This window comes from Halichoerus grypus, chromosome 3 (assembly GCF_964656455.1).
Source record: "Halichoerus grypus chromosome 3, mHalGry1.hap1.1, whole genome shotgun sequence".
Classification (NCBI taxonomy): Eukaryota; Metazoa; Chordata; class Mammalia; order Carnivora; family Phocidae; genus Halichoerus; species Halichoerus grypus.
The window spans coordinates 97,632,141-97,655,960 of NC_135714.1; the positions used below are offsets into that span (position 1 = coordinate 97,632,141).

Sequence of the window (23,820 nt, forward strand, 5' to 3'; positions counted from 1 at the left end):
GAATATGACGTTTTGAAAGCTGACAGAAGAGAAAATTTGACGAAAGAGGTAATATTCAATTTTATAATTGTCATAAACGGATTGAGAATCAATTTCTTTAACTGTTTGGCCACTTTCAGATACCTGGAGACATGGGAATAAGGGAATATAAGCAGTTTGACAGATGGCTTTTTCAAGAAGTATGGTGATAAAATGCCTGGTACATTGCTAGTATTTAATACAAATTTGTAGAAAGATGAAATAAAAGGAAAGCAGAATCTTGAAGAATCAGGAGCTTCAGTGAAGGTAGATTTGAATGGCTTATAAACTGGGAAGGAGCCAATGGGATGGGGAGTAATCTACAAAACACATGAGGAAGAAGAGAATGGCAAACACTTGGAACACAGAGAACTTGGAGCAGGGCAGGACTAGAATTTATCAGTGAGACATCTGATTTCGGTAATCTTCCCAGATATCCTGTGATAGAAATCTTTTTTTTTTGTTCCCCCACAAATGTAAGACCATGCAGACAATGACGAGGTCTAAAAGGGTCCATTGTCTGAAAAGCTAATTAGCATAACCTAGAAAGCAGCAGTGCCTTCTGGATTTGATTTTGCTGTTCTTGACCCTTCCATTCCAGTTTTTGTTCTCCTCTTCAATCTTGACTCTTTAAAAGAGATTTAAAGACTCTATAATGTGTTTTTATTTCCTTTGTGTGGTCCATTTTCAAATGTGAGAGCCAAAGGAATAATGCTGCGTGCCCTGGACTAAGCAGCCGGGCTAGGCCTGTATCTGCGCTGATCTAGCTGTGAGACAGAAGCCGAGTGAGCGAGGTCCTCTGAGCCTCATTTCATATCTGTTAGGTGCTGGAGGGAGCTGAAAGGCAGTGGCTGGACCAGGTGTCTTCTACAGGCCTTTCAGCTCTAACATCTGTAGATTTTAGGTTTTCAAATTTGTTATACAGATAGTACCCTGAAAAGGCCAAATTAGTCTTATAAACAGCAGATACATTTGTAAGTGGCACATAAGAAACTTTGATTTAAATATTCAAGCCAAAATTATTTAACATGCAACTGCTTATCTCTTATTCACATATATTTGGAGCTTATCCCAGATATTTTTATAATTAAAGCTAACATGACTTATTAAAGCTAACATGCACTATTAGAGCAGGTGGGAGAAAGCAGAGGAGAAACAGGTTTTATTTTTCCTGGAAGGAGAGGCTCCTGAGCACAAGGATGATCTCCATGTTTAGCCTTTTCTCTGCAAATGGGGCAGTGGTGGGGATGCCGCTGCTGCAGCTGGGATAAAGGTAGATGGATCATCATTGCTGTGCACTCAGTACCGGTGGTTTCCAATTTTTGTTTCATGAGACCTTAGATTGCATTACATGCCTCCAAGGCATTCAGAGAGTGTCCTACAAAGAATGTATTTAGTGTGAGCCTTCTCTGCCCTCTCTAGGTCTTGCCCTAAAACTGAACCCGAGTAGATGCTGTGTGGTATGAGAACAGTTGTAGAAATGTTCTGTGTTCACCCCGTCATCCTAGAGATTATAAAGCTCTTCATTAGTTCAGTTTATCTCAGCTCTGCCTCAAGTGGATGTGTGTACGCATGGCTATCTCTCACAGTTAAGGATGTTGACTTAGATTAATATCACATTTATGTTTCAGGGAAAAATGGCCCGTAATACCCTGACTGTTGTAGAGGCCTGTCTCCAGGTGAGTGTCCTACACCTCTGCGGGGAGGAGCACCGTAAGAAACCATCATCATCATCTGTACATTTCAAACTCCAGGAGACTCTAATATTGAGCTTGAGAAGGAAGACAGGTAAGTAGCGGGGACTTAGTAACAAGGCATCATTTTCCTGAGTTATAGACATTTTATATTCTTTTACTCAAACTTGAACGCTTGAAAGGCTTAGAAGGGCTAGGATAGCAAACTTCTCAGAGATCACAAATCTAAAGTTGTAAAAATAAAATTTTAAAAATGTTCTGAATTTCTGAATGATAGTTCTATAACTAAGTAATTTTAAGCACTGACGGCAGTCATTTCATAGTCTGTCAATGATATCAATTGCTACTAAGCCATGAAGAAGTTCTCCTTGATTACTAAGTTAATAATTACTAAAATAACCCATGGTCAACCTGTGGTGATACCTATTTACTTATTTTTTTTTTTTTTATGTTTGCATCTGTTGAGTAGGTAGATATATTAGAGGTTAGTGTGAGTTTTCTACCAAAGATCATGTTATAAAAATATAGGACATGCATTTAAAAAGTCTGTAATGAAATTTAAATAAACACTTGAAGAAAGGAAAAAATAAAATCTCATTCTTACCTTCATTGAATATGGCCTCTTTTGCTGGATGATGCTCGTTATCATTCTGAGTGTTTGAGAGTATGGGTTTCCAACCTCAGGCAGTAATGTCTAAATTTAAGAAAACCAAAGTTTAAGTTTCAGTGTAATCGATAACATTTAGATAGAAGCAGCAATGAGATTATTAGAATGTTAAAGTTAAAAAAAATCCTTCTACACCATATATTTGATTATTGGCTTAGTTTGTTTACCTAAAAACCAAAAATGTGAAAAAAAAATGCACTAAAAATTATTCATTCTTATTGGCATACATTTCCACCAATTAACTCTATTGAAAATAAACATCCTTCTCTAGAATTTGATACATATACATCACTGAAATGACACAACAAGTATATGTTTTATGCAAAGAGTATCTTTGGATCATTTGCCATGATGTTTAATCCCTCTGTAAGATGGCTATTGCAAGGCTTTGTCATGGGAGAAAAGGATGTACTTTATTCCTTCAGTGGATCTGTTGCAGGACTGTGAATCATTACCATGTTTAGAAAATGCCATCCAAATACCACTGTTCCAAAATTAAGACAAACCATCAAATGCTGATTTCTTGAGGGGAATGTGGCCCCTGAGATGTCCCTGAAATCTGGCTAATGGTTTAAAAAAGATAACCATCCAGCTGCATGTGGCCTCCAGGGGACATGAAGGATCTAGACTTCATTTCTTCCAATAAGACAGAGTAAAATGCTAATGCTTATTTCTCAAAAAAAAAAAAAAAAAAAAGATATCAAGTTAATACATCATCTGTGACTTAGCCATTGAAAAGGCGAGGTAGAACGTTTTACCACAAAGTTACAAGTCTCAGGAAAATATCATGGCCAATATTTTTCACAGAAGTCTTGAAAAAAAAAAAGGCAGAAAATTCATTTATAAAATATTCACATTCCATCCCCTATGTGTATTTTTTTGACATTAAGGTACATCTTTTTCTGTAACAAATAATGTAAGTATACTTCAAATATATGTTTCGAAGTGCCAACTATCTCTAATGAAAGTGACATTTGGTTTTTTTGTTTTATTTTTTGAAGGAGGTTGAGAGGAGGCACACGATAAAAGCACAAACCTACCAATCTGCTGCTTTGTGGTAGACAGACTTCAGCGATCTCGTATGTAACATTCGATTCAGCAAATATGCATTTAACATTTACTCCAATAATACATTGTGACAGATGAGGAAGCTCCCTTAGATTTTATATAAACATTCTTCAGATTCAGAGCTCTTTGCCTACTGAATCTTAATTTTTTTATTTTTTAAAAATTGCATTTCTAATCATTCCTTAATTTTAACCACGTGCAAACATCTTACTATTTCTAAATCTTCACCTTAAAACTAGTTTCTTAATGGGATGTGGATACCTTTAATTCCTTTAAAAATATTTTTTTGACATTCATAATGGATATGCACCTCTCTAAATTGACCACCTACCTAGCCTGGAATTTTGATCCTGTCCCTTCTTCTAAGATATTATGTATCTACCTTCATAACAGAAATTGGGGAGTTAACTAGACTTCATTCATCTTACCATCCAACCAGTGAGGCCTCAGTGAACAAACTATCTGCTGAGTTCTACATGTGAATTCAGAAGAAATCCACCACCAAGCAGAGTAAGACAATAACCGTCATTAGCAATGATGCTCATGCAAAGATGATCTATAAATAAGATCTGCAATAAATGCTGACTCTCAAACAAATGATAATTGCTGGTTTTTCCTAAGGAACTTTGAAAATAAAGTCATTTGTATTCATTTTACATCAAATCCACAATCTCTTTTGTAATGAGAGGAGTATATAACTTATTTATAACAAAGAGGTATATAACCTGCTTTCGTAAGATCATTATTTTGCAACTCAGTCTGACATAGTCTTAGACTGCAGCTGCACACGTATGAAAGATTTCTGCATTCTCTTGAATATGTAAGTCAGCACCAGGAAGAGTACAGAGTATAAGAACTGAATTCACTTTCCACCTCTGCTACTGACTACCTGAAAGAACTTGTCTCCAAACCTCAAGCAATTCGTCTATGAAATGTTGACAGCAATATCCATCTCACTGATTTGTTATGAGAACTAAATGGGATTATGTATTTAAGTATTTACAGCGCAGTGACGAACACATAGTAAATGATCTGGAAGTGTTGGGCAATCTCTATTTAAAGTCATATATTTTGGTTGTTTGAGAATACTTTATACAAATAACTTTACACCAGCTAATTGTTATTCATTAAAGCATTAAATTGTCTTTCTTATAAAGAACTATATGCCTTATTGTTTTTTCTACTTTGTAATATGTGGTTGCACATGAACACAAAACATTTAAGAATTTGTACATTACCACAAAAACAATGAAAAAAAATACTCACCATATCTGTGTTGACATGTGCAAAAGATGGCACATTAAATATTCCTTGGATCAGTTCTGGTGGGCTACTAACTCCTAACCATAAGAACATGTTGAGACCGTTAGCCAATAAGAATATTCCTTCTTCTGAAAGACGGGACTCAGAGCAACGAATAGCAGCAGGTAGGGTTGTACTTTTGACATCTAATGTGTGCTGTGCAGGCAAAGACAGGAGAGTTAGTAAGTCTGCCATCCTTCCCCCTTCCTTTCTTCCTCTCTCCCCCTTTTCCTTTCACCTCCCTCCTCCCTTCTTTCCTCCCAATGCATATTTAATGAATGTCTACTATGTGCCAGGCATTATTCTAGTCATTAGACAGTAACTGTTCAAGCTACCTTGAACACTAACCATTTTTTGGAAGGAATAAGAGGCAACAAATAAAATAAGTAAAATACACTGAATTTTATCATATAACCTCACTGATATGAGGAATTCTTAATCTCAGGAAACAAACTGAGGGTTGCTGGAGTGGTGGGGGGTGGGGGGATGGGGTGGCTGGGTGATAGACACTGGGGAGGGTATGTGCTATGGTGAGCGCTGTGAATTGTGTAAGACTGTTGAATCACAGACCTGTACCTCTGAAACAAATAATGCATTATATGTTTAAAAAAAAAAAAAAGAAGATAGCAGGAAGGGAAAAATGAAGGGGGGGAAATCAGAGGGGGAGACGAACCATGAGAGACTGTGGACTCTGAGAAACAAACTAGGGTTCTAGAGGGGAGGGGGTGGAGGGATGGGTTAGCCTGGTGATGGGTATTAAAGAGGGCACGTACCAAATGGAGCCCTGGGTGTTATACGCAAACAATGAGTCATGGAACACTACATCAAAAACTAATGATGTAATGTATGGTGATTAACATAACATAATAAAAAAAAAAACATTGAATTTTAAATGGTGTTAAGTGCTATGAAGAAAAACAGGAAAGTGGGATAGGGCATGTCAGTGCTGGTGGTACAGTTTTAACTAGGCTAGTCCAAGAAGGCTTGTTGGGAAGGTAACTTTGGGTAGGCCTGAAGGATGAGTGACGGCGCCCTGGGGATATCTGGGGAAGAGCATTCAGGATGGAAGGAATAGTTGGTTCAAAGATCCTAAGGTAAGAGTCTGTCTCAGATGTTTCAGGATCAGCAAGGAGGCTACGGTGGCTGGAGTAGAGTGAGGAAGTGGACAGTAACAAAGATGAGGTCAGACAGGAGAGGAGGTTAGTACAGATGGCACTGGCCAAGGCAGTAGGAAATTTGGTGTTTCCTGAAATGGGAAATCCTAGAGTGTCTGAGTAGTGGAGGGACATGCGCTCATAATTATTTTAACAGGATCACTCTAACTTCTATGCCGAACACAGACTGGAGAGGCAAAGGTGCAAGCCTCAAGGCTTGTTAGGAGGGTACTGCTGCAGTCCATGGGAGAGATGATTATGCTCAAATCTGAGTGGTGATAGATGAGGAGAGAAAGTGGTCAGAACCTAGATATTCTTGGAAAGGAGAACTGGCATGTTTGCTGGTGGATAAGAAGTGATGCATAAGGGAACTAAAGCAGCCAAGGGTGACTGCAAGCTTGGACCTGAAGAATTGGCAAGAGAGAGTAGAGGTAAATGGGGATGGAGAAGATTGCAGGAGAGCAGGTGTAGAGAGGAGCTCAGGGCTTGGTTTAAGGTGCCCATTACACACCCACCGAGATATGCTCAGTACGCTACAGGATAGACACATCTAGAGTTCAGGACAGAGGTCCGGCTGGAGATACAAGCATGGGAATCAGTATACAAATGACACTGAAAGGACAGATGAGCCCCCCACAGGGTTGAGTGCAGATAGACAAGAGAAGCTTCCCAAGGACTACGCCCCAGGGTACTCTGACAGCAGACAGAGGTGGCAGGAGAAGTGGCCAGAGAAGCAGAGAAACAAGAAGAAGTCAAGTGAAGAAGGTGTTCCTAGAGGGAGAAATAAACTGTGTCAGATGCTGTTAACAGTAAGAGAAGGACTAAGAACTGTGCTTTGGATTTAGCGGCATGCTGGCCACCGGTGACCTTGGCAAGAGGATTTTAGTGGAGTGGTGATGTTCTTATCCCTTAGAGTTCTAGTTTGTCTGGCATATAGATTGTTGCTAATCCATTTTTATCTGAAAACCAACCATTTTGTAAGAATTCTAGTGTTCATATTGATTGAAAGAATAGCTTTTAATTTCCAACCTAATTTAACTCTTTCTAATACTGATTGTACTGTTACTGACAGCCCAAGTATGACCTTCATTATAGGAATTAGAAAGAAGCCACCAGTCTTCCCCTCTTCTAGCCCTCAATTGTAATTTGAACTTGCTAGGTCTCAGGGAAAAAGAGCTTAGTGGCAGAGCACAGAGGCATACAAAACGTCAAGGATTGACTTCAAATAAATGGAATACATGCAAAGTAAATTCTCCAAGGACGTGAAGTTGGTCCCTTGCACAGTGTAGGTGGCCTCAAATATATCTGATTTGTAAATCCTTAATTATATTTGGTCAAGGCTAATCATAGCCATTCTAATTAAATGTGATGACTTTTAGACATTCATACATTGTACGGAAACAAATACATGTGTGCACGTAAGATCCCATATACATATGTATCAGTTGCCTTTAATGCTATAAGGTAGATTTCTTGAACAACTGAAGGTTGGCTTGCTCCAACTTGTTTACTAACTTTTCAATCTGCCAATTTGGGCATGAGGAAAGAAAAGCAATTATCTGAGCAATTCACTGGAATAGGAACACCTCAAATCCCCCACCATCACCAGCGCCACACTGAACACATGCTGATGCATAATACTTACTTAAAAAGCCTCTGCTCTCAGTCCCACATGACACATTCTGAAGGCATTTGTGACTTTAAATTTCTTAAGAACAAAATGTTCCAGATAGAACATATGGAAAGGGACAAAATATGATTCCCTTCCAGATTCCTCTAGGAAATGCACCACTGCCTTGTACTTACTATTGGCAGAAGCTGTGGGTAGAAGAAAAGCTGAGAGTCGGCCACACCCATGGTCATGACCAGCTGTCTCTGGTATGCCCGCTCATCTGTTGAGATCTCTGGTCTGCTAAGCAGCACACAATTTTTTAACAAACAATTCATGTACACTGGTAATACTTTCATGGAATCTGGTAAAATAAGCTGAAAAAAGAAAGACATTTGTTTCATATGCTTGGCGTTTATGAGAAAGAACCCCTGAGCTTTACCTGTAAGACAAAAACCTTTGTTTTTCAGGTAATTGTTGAGGATTAAATGATAACACATATAAGCACATAGAGCACAGAAATGTGCTTAAACACACGAGGTATTTAAACAACAGCAGTTAGTTTTCTCTAGGTGCTTTGGCAGAATGCAATCCCGGCTCTGCCTCTTAACAGGTGTGTGACCCTGGGCAAATCATTCTCTCTTTTCTGAGGTTTTCTCATCTAAAACTGGAACAGCCCATCTCCTGCATGATCATGGGATTGTTAGGAGGATTAAATGATTATTAATTTGTGAAGCACTTATAATGGTACCTAGGACACGGTAAGTATCACACACGTGTTTATTAAATACAATTAAATAAAGTATTTCTTAATCTGTGTTACGAACCTCTACCTCTTGAGTTCAAGAACAGTGTTTTTTTCAACTGCCCACTAGATATCTCTTCCTTTATGCACTTCATGCATCTTAAACTCACACGGTTAGTCATAAGCTCATCAAACACATATTGAATGCCACCGTGTCATGGGTTTTATGCAAAGTGTCAACGATAGAGGAATAAGGGACAGTCGATGTCACAAGATGCCAAAGTCCATCAGAGATGGCAGATATATAAATAGATAAAACATAACAAGGAGGTTGCAACACTACAGATATAAACTAAAATAGGAAATCATAAACATGTTCTTCCTCTTACATTTCCTATTTGAGATATCAGAACTACCAAATGAACCCAATTTCATTTTTTCTTTACCTTCTATTAGTAAATTAATTATTTAAATTCTGTCTTTCTGATCCACCTGTACTTTTCTCTCCATCCCTACTTTGGCTTATGTGACCTCTGTACGTACTGTAATATGATGCTGCAAATAACAACACAATGCAGCACTTCTAGATATCTGGTCTATACATTCATGATTGCTTTCTTAGCGTTCTCTCTTAATGATGAAAAGATAGATACTTATCAGAATCCACCCTGAAAAGAAAATTTTCCCCAAGGCTCCGTTAGGATTTATTCCTCCATTTAAATCTTTCACATCATATGTTTCTTCTCATGATCTACTAAGTAAAGAATGTGTAAGACAGTTTTCTAACTGGTTCAGGCAAACATATTTCAGGACAATTCTACTTTGTGGTTTGTTTCCCCTCTCCTTCTGATCTCTTTTCAGAGAATCAAAGACAGTTAAATGCATGTTTCCTCATCAGAGCAGAATACTCTTCTTCTTTTTTTCTCTAGCATAAAAGGTTTTTATTTGACAACATATGCTACTGTATTATTTTTTCAACCAAGGAAAAATATGATCAAAAGATGTAGGAACTGGGCGCCTGGGTGGCTCAGTCATTAAGCGTCTGCCTTCGGCTCAGGCCATGATCCCAGGGTCCTGGGATCAAGTCCCACATCGGGCTCCCTGCTCCGCGGGAAGCCTGCTTCTCCCTCTGCTGCTCCCCCTGCTTGTGTTCCTGCTCTCGCTATGTCTCTGTCAAATAAATAAATAAAATCTTAAAAAAAAAAAAAAGGATGTAGGACCCGGGGCGCCTGGGTGGCTCAGTTGGTTAAGCGTCTGCCTTCAGCTCAGGTCATGATCCCAGGGTCCTGGGATCGAGCCCCACATCGGGCTCCCCGCTCAGCGGGAGGCATGCTTCTCTCTCTCCCACTCCCCCTGCTTGTGTTCCCTCTCTCGCTGTGTCTCTTTCTGTCAAATAAATAAAATCTTAAAAAAAAAAAAAAAAAAGATGTAGGAACCAGATCATAATCCAATTCCAGAGCCATGTGGCCTTAATGCTGTTTCTGGGCCAGTTACCAGTGTGGCGTCTTACATATTATGGATTAAGAATATTCTTAGATTCTCATATAGAAGCATGTACACACAGTTTTTCAAATATTATCTTGTAATTTCACTGGCTGCTTCTCATTAATCAAGTTATATTAAGACAATTTAGAAATCTGTTGTCCTAAATGCCACCAAGGAGTGAGACTCCTGACCTACAATGACCCTATAGGACTAAAAGTCTGACCAGAAGAGACTGAATGAAAGGGGGCAGACAGAAGAAAACAGAGGAGGTAAATAAGGAGGAAAATTGATGATGAAGAAAAAAATGGAGTTAGGGTGAAAGAAACCAAGGAGACATTCTTTGCCAATGTTTTTGAGGTGGGGAAGAAAATGTGGGAACAGATGGACTCTATAAATCTTTCCCCACCTCCCTGGATCTCCTCCATGAATAACAATCATTCTTGGGGGAAAAAAAGGTACAAGTGTGGAAGCTGTAGAAATTCACGAGTTCAGTTTGATTGAATTTAGAGAATTCTTCTCTGAGTTTTGAAATGACAGAATGGTAATGAATTAAAAAAAAAAACTATTTGCAGTTAAGTGCATTTGACTTGCCTTTTGAAGTCACTGTACGATGTAATATATTTAAGTTCAGAAGAGTGAGTTATTAGATTTAATAAAAAGAATCTACCTTGTTTATTTAAACTCAAAACATTGCTTTACTCTCATTTGTAGTTTTAGGTCTTAACCCAGCATCAAAATATGACCTCCAGAGTAAGTGCCGCCTTAAATTTTATACCCTAAGTGCTTCTCTTGCCTCAACCTAGTCCTGGCTCTGAAAGTTCAGTAAAAGCAGATCTTCTGAGGTCCAGTGTCAAATAATCCAAGTATACAGCTCCTTCGTAGTCCTGCTTAGATCAAGGAAACTTTGGGCTCTACAGGAAAAGAGTGGAATTCCTTTAGGAATTTTAGATATTGTTTCTCACAAGTGAAATACGGGAGGGCAGCACATCTGAAGTTACATTCTCTGAAGAGAACCCCAAGTCCAGCCATTTCATGTTTCTAAGTAATGGTATATTTTAATATACTACTGTCACTAAGTCTTATAATCCCTACATTTTCCCCACTCCATGCTGGATAATCCTAAGATATCTAAATTATCTCATTTCTTAAAGCGCATCAATAGTTGAAATGTAATTTGAAAATGTGTTCATAGAGAAAGTAAAATCTCATCATAAGAACAGGAATAATCTCTATCAACTTTTTCAAAGAAAATATGGTATCATCATGTTTTTCCTCCAGAAGTAATTAAATTGCATAACCAGATGATCTAGTAGTAGAGACAAAGCTTTTAACTTCTAAACCAGAAGGAACAGACAGATTTTATTTCTCTCCTTAAATAGGCAACAGATTTGTTTTTAACTTAAGGTCTTTGAATCCAATTGCTTTAACATTAGCAAATAAACTTTCTGAGAGGACACTAAGTGTACCTGTTCTCCTTCAACTAATCCTTCTGAAGTATGAGATACTCCAGAGACAGAATAATGTTTCCAGAGCTGTAAAACAAACAGTAAAACTGGGGTGTAAAGTGCTCATGATTAGACTCGTTCCAGGTGCACCTGGTGGGCTTTGTATAAATTAAACAAGTACACTGTGAAATTGTACTGATATTGGAATTTAGTTACTGAAGTGTCACATCTTCTAGCTAATAAAGAGAACTGACAACATAGAGATTCAAGAGCTGCTTATGTGATTGTCAACGCAGGAGACAGAAGAATGAGTGGCTAATTTAATCACTTAGAACAGCACAGAAAGGAATTTTTGTGAAAAGTCCAAGCTAATAACTGCATTTCATTTTCCTTCTTTACCCAGATTATGAAATTCCCCCCCCCCCCCGATTTTATCTACATTATCTCTGCTGCTAAAGGCTTTTTTTTTTTTTTTTAAGATTTATTTATTTGAGAGAGCGAGCGAGCGAGAGTGCGTGAGCAAGTGCACAAGCAGGGGATTGGGGTAGAGGGAGAGGGAGAAGCAATCTCCCTGCTTAGCAGGGAGCCCGACGCGCGTCTCAGTCCCAGGACCCTGAGATCATGACATGAGCCGAAGGCAGACGCTTAACTGCCTGAGCACCCAGGAGCCCAAGGTTTATTTTTGAGTGGGGTTTCAGACATCCTATCAGTACCCACTACTTCTGACAATGAGTTAACCAGAAAGTTTTCCCATCTGTCGCTGTCTTCTCTTTCAATCCAAATTCTATATTCAGATATTCAACATAAAATTATGAGAAGTACCATTTAGCTTTGACTGACATAGGGAAAAATGTGAACAAGAGAACAGATACAAAAATAAATGTGAACATGAGGTTCTTTTTCTTTTACCCGAAAGAGTCTCAACGAGATTTATTTAAAGGATCTTCTAAAATTTCCAAGTTAGTAGATGACACCCAGAGACATTTCCTTCAAAACCCTTTATACCTATTATTAACTTTTAAATATAAAGAATTCCAATATTTAGAAATTATATTTATGTTTATAAAATATAAAGAAATCATTCCTGCCATTTGCTCATATCAACTACAATTGTTAACATGCCTAAAAAGATATTTAAGCACACACATTTCTTAACCATATAGTCATCTTTATAAGCAAAAGAGAATCCCATTTATATTATGACATTTCTTACATATAACATTCTGTTATTTATACATAATGTAGTGACTGTCAACCCAATAGGCACACACATTTTTTGGTTCATGCATCTTGTAAAGCCACTAAGTTTTTTAATGTTGGCTGTAAAAAGACCATAGCCTCCCCAAATGCATTCTCAATCTTCTTGGTTGTATAGTTTATTAAGCACAGCATCTAAGTGCCTGGAACATCATAAACCTTTAATAGCCAAATGCTGAAACAACGTACATTTAGTATCACTTGTAACACTTTAGGATCTAAGTACAATAAGTGGCTCACCTGGCTTGCTGCAGATGGACTTGCACAATTCTTTCGGTAACATGCCAACATATGGGCAGTCTGATTAACCAGAATTTCCCGGATGACCTTCAAGGGCTGGTGTAGAACTGCTTTAAATGCTAATTGCACAAAACAATGAAAAGGGCATCAAAGCCTTGGCTCAGAAATCAATCCCTTCAAATGATGATAATAATAATAATAATAATAAACAACAAATTGCTATTATCTTCAGACCACCCAGCAAGGAGTAACAGTGTTAAAATGTTAAAGTCAGTTGTTAATGTTCTCCATTTTACTAAGTATAACGATATACCCAATGGAGAACAATGGCCTACCTCTAATAAAAGGTAGGTAATTGGTCCAGATTTTTCCACAGAATATTATAAACAGAACTCTACACACAGAGAAAAGAAAGACCAATTTGCCATCTTCTGATGTCCTGAATGCCTATGGGCTGAATTGCTGTTTCCTTGAAACTTTAGTGTAGAATCTCAAATGGGGGTTGTGGAGGGGAGAAGGAACCAAAGAAAATTCCAACTCGGGCCCCTCCCATTTCATAATTATCATGGTATGGATAGGCAAGTTCAGCCCAACATTAGGGACAGTCCCTTTCCATTATCCCCAGGTGCTAGAGGGCATACTTACATACCATAATAACAGTCTAAGTATTACCTTCCTAAATTTCAACTCAGAACCCACCCCCAGCCCCCGAAGGAAACTTTGAATAAAACTGTATAGTGTGGGCCTGAACTGAGTTATCTCATTATTAATCTGGAATGAGAAATGCTGACTATTCTCCCTGGCACTCTGTTTTTATAAGTTCTGAATGTGCCCACCAAAAGGCTGTGCTACCAGAGTAGTTGTCAGTTACTAATTCAATTAACCAACAAGTCTTGACTGAATTATTAGGCAAGATACACTGCACCACAGGATTAGCAGAGTGTTACCTGACTTGGCGAAGAAGTTGATAAGGGCATCTGTCTCACAGCTCTTATAGAGATCAGCCAACTGGGAGCTGCAGTTCAAGCTAAGATTGTGAATCCGAAGTCTTCTCTGACCTCCGATGGTCGTGTAAAGCACAGCACACTGCAGAGGCAAGATCAAGGACACATGTTTTCTGGTCAGCATGTCCACCCAAGCTAGCCTGATTTTATTTACACTTAGAGAACAGTGTGTACAGCTCAGAGACCTCTAAATTCTTCCACGTTGAACAATAACAAATAAGGGAGGTATAATGACAATTCATACACTGGGTCTCTATGTAGCGCTTCACTGGTTTAAACTTAAATTTTAACCGGGCTTTCACACATGAGTATCTGTTTGCATCTACCGCTAGTCTACTTTCACATATCTCAGATTTCATTACCAGGGATTCAGGTGCAGAAATAAGACTTCCAGGTTCATGAACATAGCCCTATTCAAGCCTCACTTCCCTTAAAAACATGCAACTAACTCTGATGATGTACTTAAGTCATATGCTGCTGATATATGCATTTCAAGAATGCAAACAAGTATATACTTCTTCAAATATCTGTGATCAAAAAATAAACATTAGAGTTCTTCCTCAACTTAATGCCGACCCCTCTCCATTCTTTAAGGGTGATGCTAGTATCTGAAAACTATGACCATTAGATATAATTGTTCTTGTTTTAATTCAAGATCTCCATGGCTTCTGCTTAAATTTATTTACTACAAAACCAAATTCTATTTATATTTGCATGTAACATAATAATGCACTTAACAAGGTGTCTGACATTTGGTAGGAATGCAACAAATGAATGAATGGGTGCTAAAGCCTAAAAGAAGTGAACATTGTTGGCAGTTTGCTCATGCCTACAACACTGACCACAGTTTGCTGGGCTCTCATGCAATGACATACAATTATGACTTCTTACAAATAGCATATATAAATCAGGGTGCAGAGAATACACCACAGAGTGCCTAATGACTTTTGGGGAGAAATAGAACTGAATTTCTTTACAGAGAGACCAACTCAGTTGATGGTATTTTAGTCTCCCCACTGACCAGTCAGTAACAAACTAAAATACCAAAGATGGGAATACATTTTAAATCACCTGGATTAAGGCTCCACTGTCTTCGCCAAGTTTGTCATCATGCTTGAACTCCACAGTCACTGCCTTGTCACAATCAATGGCTGCCATTTCTACATCAGTGGTGTTGTTCATAAAAATTCCACCAAAGAAATCAGTGGCTCTGAAACCTAATGATGAGGAAAAAGGGAAATTTTGTTCCTATTTAATTTATTACTATTTTCTCTGCTGGTCCGTTATTAATTTGAAGATGAAACAATTACACAACAGAGACTTGAAAATAGTACAACTGAAAATTACCTGTGCTGGTACGAACCCTCATAATAGCATCGAATCCTATTTTCTTTTCAATATCATTTCTGAGATCATTCAAAAATTGTTGGCTATCCATGTGCATCTGAAAAATAAAGTAGGATCAATGCCCACCAGATGGCAGTAAAATACTTAAAATAACAATTCTCATTTTAAAAATCTTGATTAAAACCCACTTTATCCAGGTATCTTAGAAAGGACTCTTAAAGCTTTTTCAATTTTACTTCACTTGCAATCTTTGGTCTTACCAAATCCCTTAACTATTTTACAATATAAATATGTAGCTAGATGATTAAAAATAATTTTATTGATGCTAAATAAAAACAGATGATGATTAACATTTGTCATTTATGTTGGGGGAACACTCATTCCCACTCCATGTTTCCATGTATAGGTACATAAGTCAGAGGCACTCCCCTGACCCCTTCTTCTCAGGTGAGAGCAGGTGACGTATCTGAGTAGTAAGTCTGAGTAAAGGAACTGGGTAGGCATAGCTTAGTCTATTCTGGATCCTCTTTCTGGGGAGACAGCCTGCCTGTAGGAGGCACACATTTCTTGCCCCTCGATATGGTAACTTTTGAAGGTACAGTTGTCCACAAGAGAAGCTTGTAACTGTGCCCACCCTGTGCCTGGGTATATAAGTTTGTTACACTGAAAGGTAAAGCCCACTTGCCCACAGACCTAAGTCTGTTCGGCGCTCACATTTTTACTCTCTCATGACTCTGTCTCTTAATTCAGGCTTGGAAGGGAGGGGTATCATGAATGGACCCCCCCCCAAATCGTAACAATTTAAAACAAATACATAGTCACTTTGAAAAACAGTATCTTAAATATATTTAAAATACTAAAATTTTATATAGAATGTATTTTTCCCCATCATGCAAACTTACATTGAAATTCACCTCTGAGGCTAAATGAGCTCTATCTGTTGCCAAATACTTAGGGAGTAGGAAAGGAACTGCTTAATCACATATACATCATCTCCATGGGTTACAGCATTTACATTTGCCAGCTGCCCACAAGGGGGCATAGCTTTCTTAACCCATGATTTAAGCGCCTCAAGTCAAATGGCAGTAGAAAACCTGAGGTGAACAAGTTGCTGGCTTTTACCTGGAAATTGTTGTATTTGTAAAGGGTTCCTCCGGTGAGCTGAGGCACGAGACCCAAAGAGGCCACATCCACATACTGGCTGGGAAAGAGGAAGAGGGTCACACAGCAGCCGTGAGCCACACACTCCTTGGCCAGTGAGTCGTAGACATTTGTTTGGGGCTGGAAAAGTGTCTGAGGAAAAAGAGGCACAAAGGAAAAAGGAAAACCACAAAATGTTTTTGGTTTCAATTTTTAATTTCTGTTGACTTCTTTTAAAATGAAGGAAAAACTGTTTCCAGTTAAGTGAACTGGGCTGAAGGAATGAAGTATGGTCATCACCAATGCGGCAGCCATTCACTGAGCACCCAGAGTGTGCCAGGCTCGTGCTGTGTGAAATGTCCGTGTGCCAGCAATGTTACCTGATCCTCCAACAGCGCTAATGAAACTGACGTTGCTGTCTCACCTTTACAGACCTACGTGGGGCAACCTGTCTGGTGTCATGTGGCCAGTAGCTGGTGCCTACCCCATAGTCTTACCCTTCCCACTGACTTGTCCCCCCAGCAACGGCTATACTGTCAGAGGGTTTGAGCAAAGCGCATTTTGAGCATCAGGTACCTCTACTTCCTGTCTCAGGAGTGTTGTTATATGGTGCCGTCTACATTCTCCCTCTACCTTTATCTCCTTCCTGCATCTCCTCCCATTCCCATTTCTTTTTTTTTTTTTTTTTTTTAATATTTTATTTATTTGACAGAGAGAGACACAGCGAGAGAGGGAACACAAGCAGGGGGAGTGGGAGAGGGAGAAGCAGGCTTCCCGCTGAGCAGGGAGCCCGATGTGGGGCTCGATCCCAGGACCCTGAGATCATGACCTGAGCCAAAGGCAGACGCTTAACGACTGAGCCACCCAGGCGCCCCCCCCCCCCCCCGCCATTTCTGTAACAGTCTTATCACCTAGTCTCTTACACAGATTATACAATGAAAAAAGTTTGAGGCCTTATTTTAATTTAGGACTCTTTCAGAAATCAGCTTTTCTAGGAATATAACATTTCTTAAATTATTTGCAATTCAAAATATTCCTATAATATACAATGTCCTGGATTTATGCATTACATTTAGCTTCTCTCCCTTTCTTACACAAGGATACCTTCACTCTTTCTTTACTGCCCTTTAAAAACTGACACAGGGACACTTCAAAGGGCCATTGTTTACAAATACCTTCTCTTTGTCTGTATTAATCAGCTTTTTGTCGTCTCTGTTTTTGAGCTTCCCTGGTGCTTCTGCAGTAGGCAAGGAGGAATGGAAGATGAACAGCTTCCCGGGACAGTCTGCTGCCTAAAAGAAAAAAAATATATAGAAAATGTCTTGGGTGGGGAAATTCTACTTTAAGGGAATCAGAAAATAAATTAAAATATAGGTATTTTCTATGAGCCAAACACTATATATATGTTATTGAGAGGATTAAATTATATATATATTTACATGTAATATCTATATACATATATATAATTTATATTATATATAATTTATAAATATATAATATATATAATTTAATCCCCTTAATAACCTTTGTGTCCTTGGGCAAGTACTATTCTCTCCATTTTATAGACTGGGAAACTGAGGCTTAGATAGGATAGTGATTTGCCCGAAGTCACACAAGTTGTGAATGAAACAGCCAGTATTTGAATGTAGTTCCCTATACATGACGCTTTGAAAAACTAGTAAGAGGATGTATTACAGTGGAAATACTTTCTTGTTTAGCCTACAGAACACTCTTTCAGGACCAAGTGAATCCCATGATGCGAAAGTAAACAGAAGTCCCAGGATCATGGTGCAACAGAAGCCCCTCTTTGAAACCTTCAGTGAGCATAGATTACACCTGAAGTGGTATTTCAAGGAAGAATGCACAAGAATGTAGCAGTGTTGTGGCAACAACAGACACAAGAAACCAGCTATCAGGCAGGATGACAAAAGGAAAAATGCGTGATCAAGATTATATATGTCGTCCCTGGGAAGCAATAAAAAGATGATTTAGGCTCCACGAAAGTTGATTCAGCATTAAAAATATTTAAAATCTTATTTAAGGACCTAAGAAGTAATCTACTAAGCAAAATTTACTGAAATTAAATGATTCAATATATTGACGCCTCCAATCTTGCCTTTCTCCAAACGATCCTGGCATATTGCTGCCAGAGCACTCTCTGCAATAAAGGTAACTGTTCTGATCATGTATGGGGCGTTTCTCCTTGGGGGGGGGGGAGGGCTGCCTGACAAACACCGTCTATGGGAATGACCGCAGGGAGGGTTTTTATGTGCCTTTTTGTTTTTGTAAAAAGGAAAACTTGGAAAGACTGAAAGAATACATTTTAGATCTGGATTTTTACAAATAAAGATGGCTATTATAACGGGGAAAAGAAAAAAAGAATCCTGGAGACTTTCTACTACATGATAAAGTCCATTTTCTTTTATCTGTGTGGGAGCAGGGAGGGTAAAAAACAGCGAGATGAGTTGCTGCCAACAACCCTGCGTGCAGCCCTGCGCCAGGCCCTTCGGACACATCTCTCATTTAATACTCACAATCTTGTGCAGAAGGTAACGTTGTCTGCATTTTAAGGCTAGGAAAACTGAGGCTCATCCCATTTGCCCCAGGTCACACAGCCAGTGAACCTCTGGCCCTTCAAGGCCCTCTGGAGCTCAGCTGGAGCTCCCCATTTCCTAACCCCTGCCATCCTGTGCATTAGAAGTTTCCACAATACGAGCTTTGCTTTCCTGGAATACACCACGTGCTTTACACAACTCCGTATCTTTGCACATTTTGTTCCTTTAGCTGGAATCCATGTCTCCCTTTTCTTGGCCTGGAGCTGTTGTTCGCAAAGGCCTGGGGTTAGTGGCACACTCTGCTGTGCCTGGGTCAGCTGTTAAGAGGTGTTGTAAGTTATTTGCTACTACTACCAAGGTACATGGGTTTGTGAAGAACTTCCCTAAAAAACAAATGGAGAGAATCAAGTTCAGCCTTGTCCTAATGTGTCTCACTAAGTGGCATTCAACCTGTTTTGTGGAGTGGGTCACAGCTGACACATGGGGAGGGGCGCATAACCTGTGCGCCGTCTTGTCTTTGCTGCGGTCAGCACGGAGCAGGGATTTTATTGCTGCACTAGCCTTCTATTGAAAATTATTGATACAGCATAAGTTAAGAAAGAAGGCAAGGATGAGTGAAGAAGCATAGGCAGTGACCCTACGTGTACATGAAAAAGACACTATGAACACTTTGGCCAATTAAGACACATTCGTTCCTACGACTAAATCTCAGTAAAATTTATAGTAATACTGATAAGGACATGTTAAAAATTTTTAAATTCTAGGACTAATTTTTTTTATTTCTGTTACTTTCATTGTTATAAAAGTACCTTCTGTTTGTTTTAATTCAAGTAGCAGAAAAGGTATGAAACCTTTTTTAAAAGTCCATCTTCTCCCCAGCTTTTCTTGCCTGGCCCACCCAGTTCCCCTAAGGAATTCACTGTCAATCCGTCTAGATAGTCATTCACTTCCATCCATCTAGATATTCTCTGCTCGTACAAATACTGTAATTGTATACCACAGTACTTAAGAGCACAGGTCCTAGTTCCTATTGGCATAGACAAGAGTCCCAACCATTTATTAGCTGAGTGATATTGGGCAAATTACTCAACTTCTCTAAGCCTTAGTTACCTAATATGTGACACAGGAAAAATAGTAGCTACATTAAAATATTGTTGAGAGAATTCAATGAACCAGTACATGGTGTTAACCATAATCAAACATACACGATTGCCTTGTTAATATTACCCATGGAGCAAAACTCTAAAGGAAAAAATCAAGACCCATTAGAAAAATAAAGTTCACTATTGAGAAAAATAAAATAGCCATATTTGTTTCTAATTCATCAGCCAATTAAAATGGCTTAATTTTAGATTTATAATTTCATTGATCATATACTTATAAAATCTTCTGTAAGAAGCAATAAAAGAAAAAGCTCCTAGGGCATTCTATGCTTTAAATCCCTATAAATCTGTTACGTTTTTACCAAGATCTGATTGTGTCCACATTAATGTACCATATAGAATTGATAAATGACAATGACATAGGTCATTCTTATTATGATGGAAAGCAGGTTGAGATAGGCTGGCCTGGAGAACCCACTGTTTAAAATTTAACTCCAGTGTCCACTCCTCTGAGAGACATGTTAATATCACTCTCGACAGAGTTGGTTGCCTCTACCTCCCTGTCCCCACTCTACTTTGCAGATAAGACTTAATGACACCAAATCACAACTTTATGTATCCTACTGTCTTCTACGGGTCACAGGCTCATGAAAAAGGAAGGACCTTGATTTTTCTACAGTGTGTTTCTCTAAGCCCTACTGGGTCTAGCTAGTGCTTTCACTCTAAAGGTGCTCCTTAAATTTTAGAAAGAATGGAAGGAATGTTGTGATGCATCACCTTGAAATCAAATGTAGAAATACATTAAGATAACTCAAAGATAAATTTCCCCAACCCGTGATATATTTGAAGCATAACCATTAAAGGCCACTTCTTCCAATTTGTTGCCTAATTCTATTTATTTAGTTTTCTGGTGGAAGTAATAGCTAACTCAGAAAACTACTGTTTGGCCAAGTTAAAAGATAATACCAGAAGTTCACATGTAGTTGAATTATGAGTGTCAGATTTTGAGAAGAGATGCAGATTTTGAAAGACTATGTGGAAAAAAAGGCACTAAGAGAACAAGATGCCATGGTCACAGATGCATGTACAACAGGAAAAAAAAAAAAGTGTATCGAAGCCTGCAGCTGAATAGTTCAGGGACTTTTGAGAAAGTATGTATAAGAACTTTCTAAACCTTCTCTCCTTATCTTTGTGACAAATTAGCACATGTTGTTTGTTAGTTTTTGTCAACTGTGCTTCAAGAAGTTTATTACAACTAATTATATATAGATTTTACTTGGCATCTAGCTGATAGAAAATAAAGCTATAATTCAAATGGGGGAGTCCAATTCTAAAATGTCTTCCTTGGACACACAAAAAACACTGCACTTCGATGTTCTTTCAGTTTCTACTCCCTGTCAACACAGGATGAGACTCTCATCTCTGGCCTCCTGTGCATAATCCCCTGAGCACTTCAGCTGACCAGCCACAGTCCTGGGCTTTCCAAGTTACTCTTTGCTCTCCTTCCCTCCCCCTCTTTTGGGGAATACAAGCAATAAATATGTCTTGTATTACAGAGTTACATTTTTTCCAACACACTGTAAGCAACTTAGAACTAGAACAGTAGTCCTCACATTGCCTAACAAACATTCAATAAATCTTTCTTGATTGAAAGAACAAGTGAATGAATGATGTGGTCTCCTCAATATTTAGATACTACCCTACAAATGCTCAAAAATGTTAGCTCTTTGCCTAATAATGACTTCAGACAAGCATTGGAGGGCCCTTGTATGTAAGTTACCCACATTTAAGCCTGACTGCTTTTTAGCCACAGAGGGCCTGAAGAGATGAGGAGATACTCTGTCAGAGGCAGAGAACAATCATGCACGCGCGCGCGCGCACACACACACACACACACACACACACACACACACATTTTATCCTATTTGGAAAAATTATTTTCTTCATCCAAACCTAACCAAGTTGCTCGAAGGCAGAAAGCACAAACTGCAGACAAGTTCTAACTGTACTATAGCAGTGCTGCTCTCACACAGTGAATTATAACCACCCAGAATCTTTCTGGCAGATGAAGGAGAAACGTCTCATTATTTCGTTTTTTGTTTTTTTTTTAAATATCAACTACCTACTTATAAAAAAGTTTTGAAGGAACAGTTAAAGATACACATACAAAAGAATCACCAATGTAAAGAACTAGAAATGTAAAGAACTAGATGTAAGAACTAAATGTAAAGAACTAGAAATCAGCAAGAAGGTCATGGAAAGGAAATAATTAAATTAGAAAATCTACCCTAAGTATTATTGGTATCTTTCTTGGTAGTTAAGGCTAGAAGGAACATTAGGAGTTATAATGCTTGTAAAAACTGACTCTAGGGAACTAGCTAGTGAATCTTTTCACATGTAAGAAATTGATTAATATGCAATAATGTCTTCATTTAATGTTGCACACAAGAAAGAAACTTTCTTCATAGTGTTTTCTCTTAATTTAACCACTGATGAAAAGCTTAGGGCAAGATGTTAAATCATGGGTAAGTGAAAGCATTCCTAGTACAAAAGTAACATACAAAGTTGTATGGGTCAGGTACACAATTTTCTGGTGAGTTAACATAACGTAAGGCACAGTGAGTAATAATTCCTTTTGCTGGTGGTTCCCAAATATGGGTGATCAGTAGCACAAACTGGGGAGCTGATGAATCAGCATCTCTGGGAGAGGGGCCAGAAATCTGCATTTTTAAAAAGCAGGCACCCTTTCACACATGACCCTGTGACTCATTAATTGAGGAGGGCCTGCCTTGCTTCTCCTCCCACAGCGTGGAGTGCTATCCTACCTCTGCAGGACCTAAGTCCAGCTGTGTCACTTGACAAACACAGTTCCCTTTTTAAAAAGACAGTTCTTTACCTGTTATAAAGGTAGTTCTTTTACTTTTTTTTTTTTAAAGGTTTTATTTTTAAGGAATCTCCACACTCTACTTGGGGCTCAAACTCAAAACCCTGAGATCAAGGGTCGCACGTTCCACCAACCAAGCCAGCCAGGCACCTCAATAGTTCTTTTACTTTGTAAGAATACTACTACATATTAACATTGATATTTGTGAAGTTATTCAGAGTTGTTCTATTTAGATATTGGTTCTCATTTTTAAACTTCAGTGTAAAAGAGTACATTAATTACTCTAACAATAAAATTGCAAAGGTAACAAAAAATAACACACAAAAGATGCAAAAATACACTGGATGAAATGAACTGGCCTCTGGTAAGTGAGCGCGGAGAATGCTGAGTGCTTCAGTTGTTAGTGCATGAGTAACGTCAAAGAACATTACAGTTATTACCAACACAGTGGTTTCCCAGTAATGTATCCTAGGTAACACCACATTTTCGACACATGGAATGCATGTGGTCAAATCTGCTTTGTCTATTTTGTCTTTCAAAGCTGCTAAATAGCCTCTAGACCTCTCGTGGACTGCCAGTGTGAACCCATCATTACAAGACAGCATTGCTCCGTTTCAGAAATGAAATATGGGGTTGGGCTGGGATGCTGACTTGAGTGATCTAGAAGCCATGCCCGTGCTCTTCTTTCCACTCTACTGTCTTAACTGATGATGTGCTGGCTTACGAATATCCACTCATCTTTCCTCTCAGGCAAGAGCACATGAATACAATTCTATTCCCAGTACTAATTTCTCAGAGTAGAAAGACTCATAGGTTCATGTATGATGATCATATATCAGGAAATTTACATAGCATTTCTAGACACCTTACTGGAAGAGAGAACAACAACAAAACTCTTTCAAATTGAAATGGAAAATATTCGTTTTCCGTAATGTGGAATAAAATAGGAATTCCCATGTCTTTCTATAGCCCAACCAATGATTAGTACTGGTTTCCACTAGACGGACCCTAACTTGTCCAAGTCACTTTATGATGTAAAATTTATTTTTAATTTTATGTTAAATTGACATGTATCCTGAAGATTTTTAAGGGACATCTGCAAT

At 38.5% G+C, this 23,820-nt stretch overlaps 1 protein-coding gene and 1 long non-coding RNA gene across 4 annotated transcripts in view; one reads left to right on the forward strand and one right to left on the reverse strand.

The window, feature by feature from the left end:
- Nucleotides 1-23,820, reverse strand: part of SEC24D (SEC24 homolog D, COPII component) — a 99,791-nt gene that overhangs the window by 3,787 nt on the left and 72,184 nt on the right. For all 3 annotated transcript variants that reach the window (XM_036091788.2, XM_036091789.2, XM_078069180.1), the window contains exons 14-22: nucleotides 17,351-17,467; nucleotides 16,158-16,328; nucleotides 15,036-15,132; nucleotides 14,760-14,905; nucleotides 13,632-13,770; nucleotides 12,685-12,803; nucleotides 7,710-7,889; nucleotides 4,714-4,905; nucleotides 2,317-2,406 (exon numbers count right to left, since the gene is read on the reverse strand). In XM_036091788.2, coding sequence (XP_035947681.1) covers nucleotides 2,317-2,406; nucleotides 4,714-4,905; nucleotides 7,710-7,889; nucleotides 12,685-12,803; nucleotides 13,632-13,770; nucleotides 14,760-14,905; nucleotides 15,036-15,132; nucleotides 16,158-16,328; nucleotides 17,351-17,467 — 1,251 coding nt within the window. The remainder of the gene's footprint in view (nucleotides 1-2,316; nucleotides 2,407-4,713; nucleotides 4,906-7,709; nucleotides 7,890-12,684; nucleotides 12,804-13,631; nucleotides 13,771-14,759; nucleotides 14,906-15,035; nucleotides 15,133-16,157; nucleotides 16,329-17,350; nucleotides 17,468-23,820) is intronic.
- Nucleotides 1,065-4,606, forward strand: LOC118535464 (uncharacterized). Its single transcript, XR_004917189.2, has 3 exons — nucleotides 1,065-1,806; nucleotides 3,381-3,458; nucleotides 3,841-4,606. It is a non-coding gene; the product is annotated as an uncharacterized LOC118535464 (long non-coding RNA).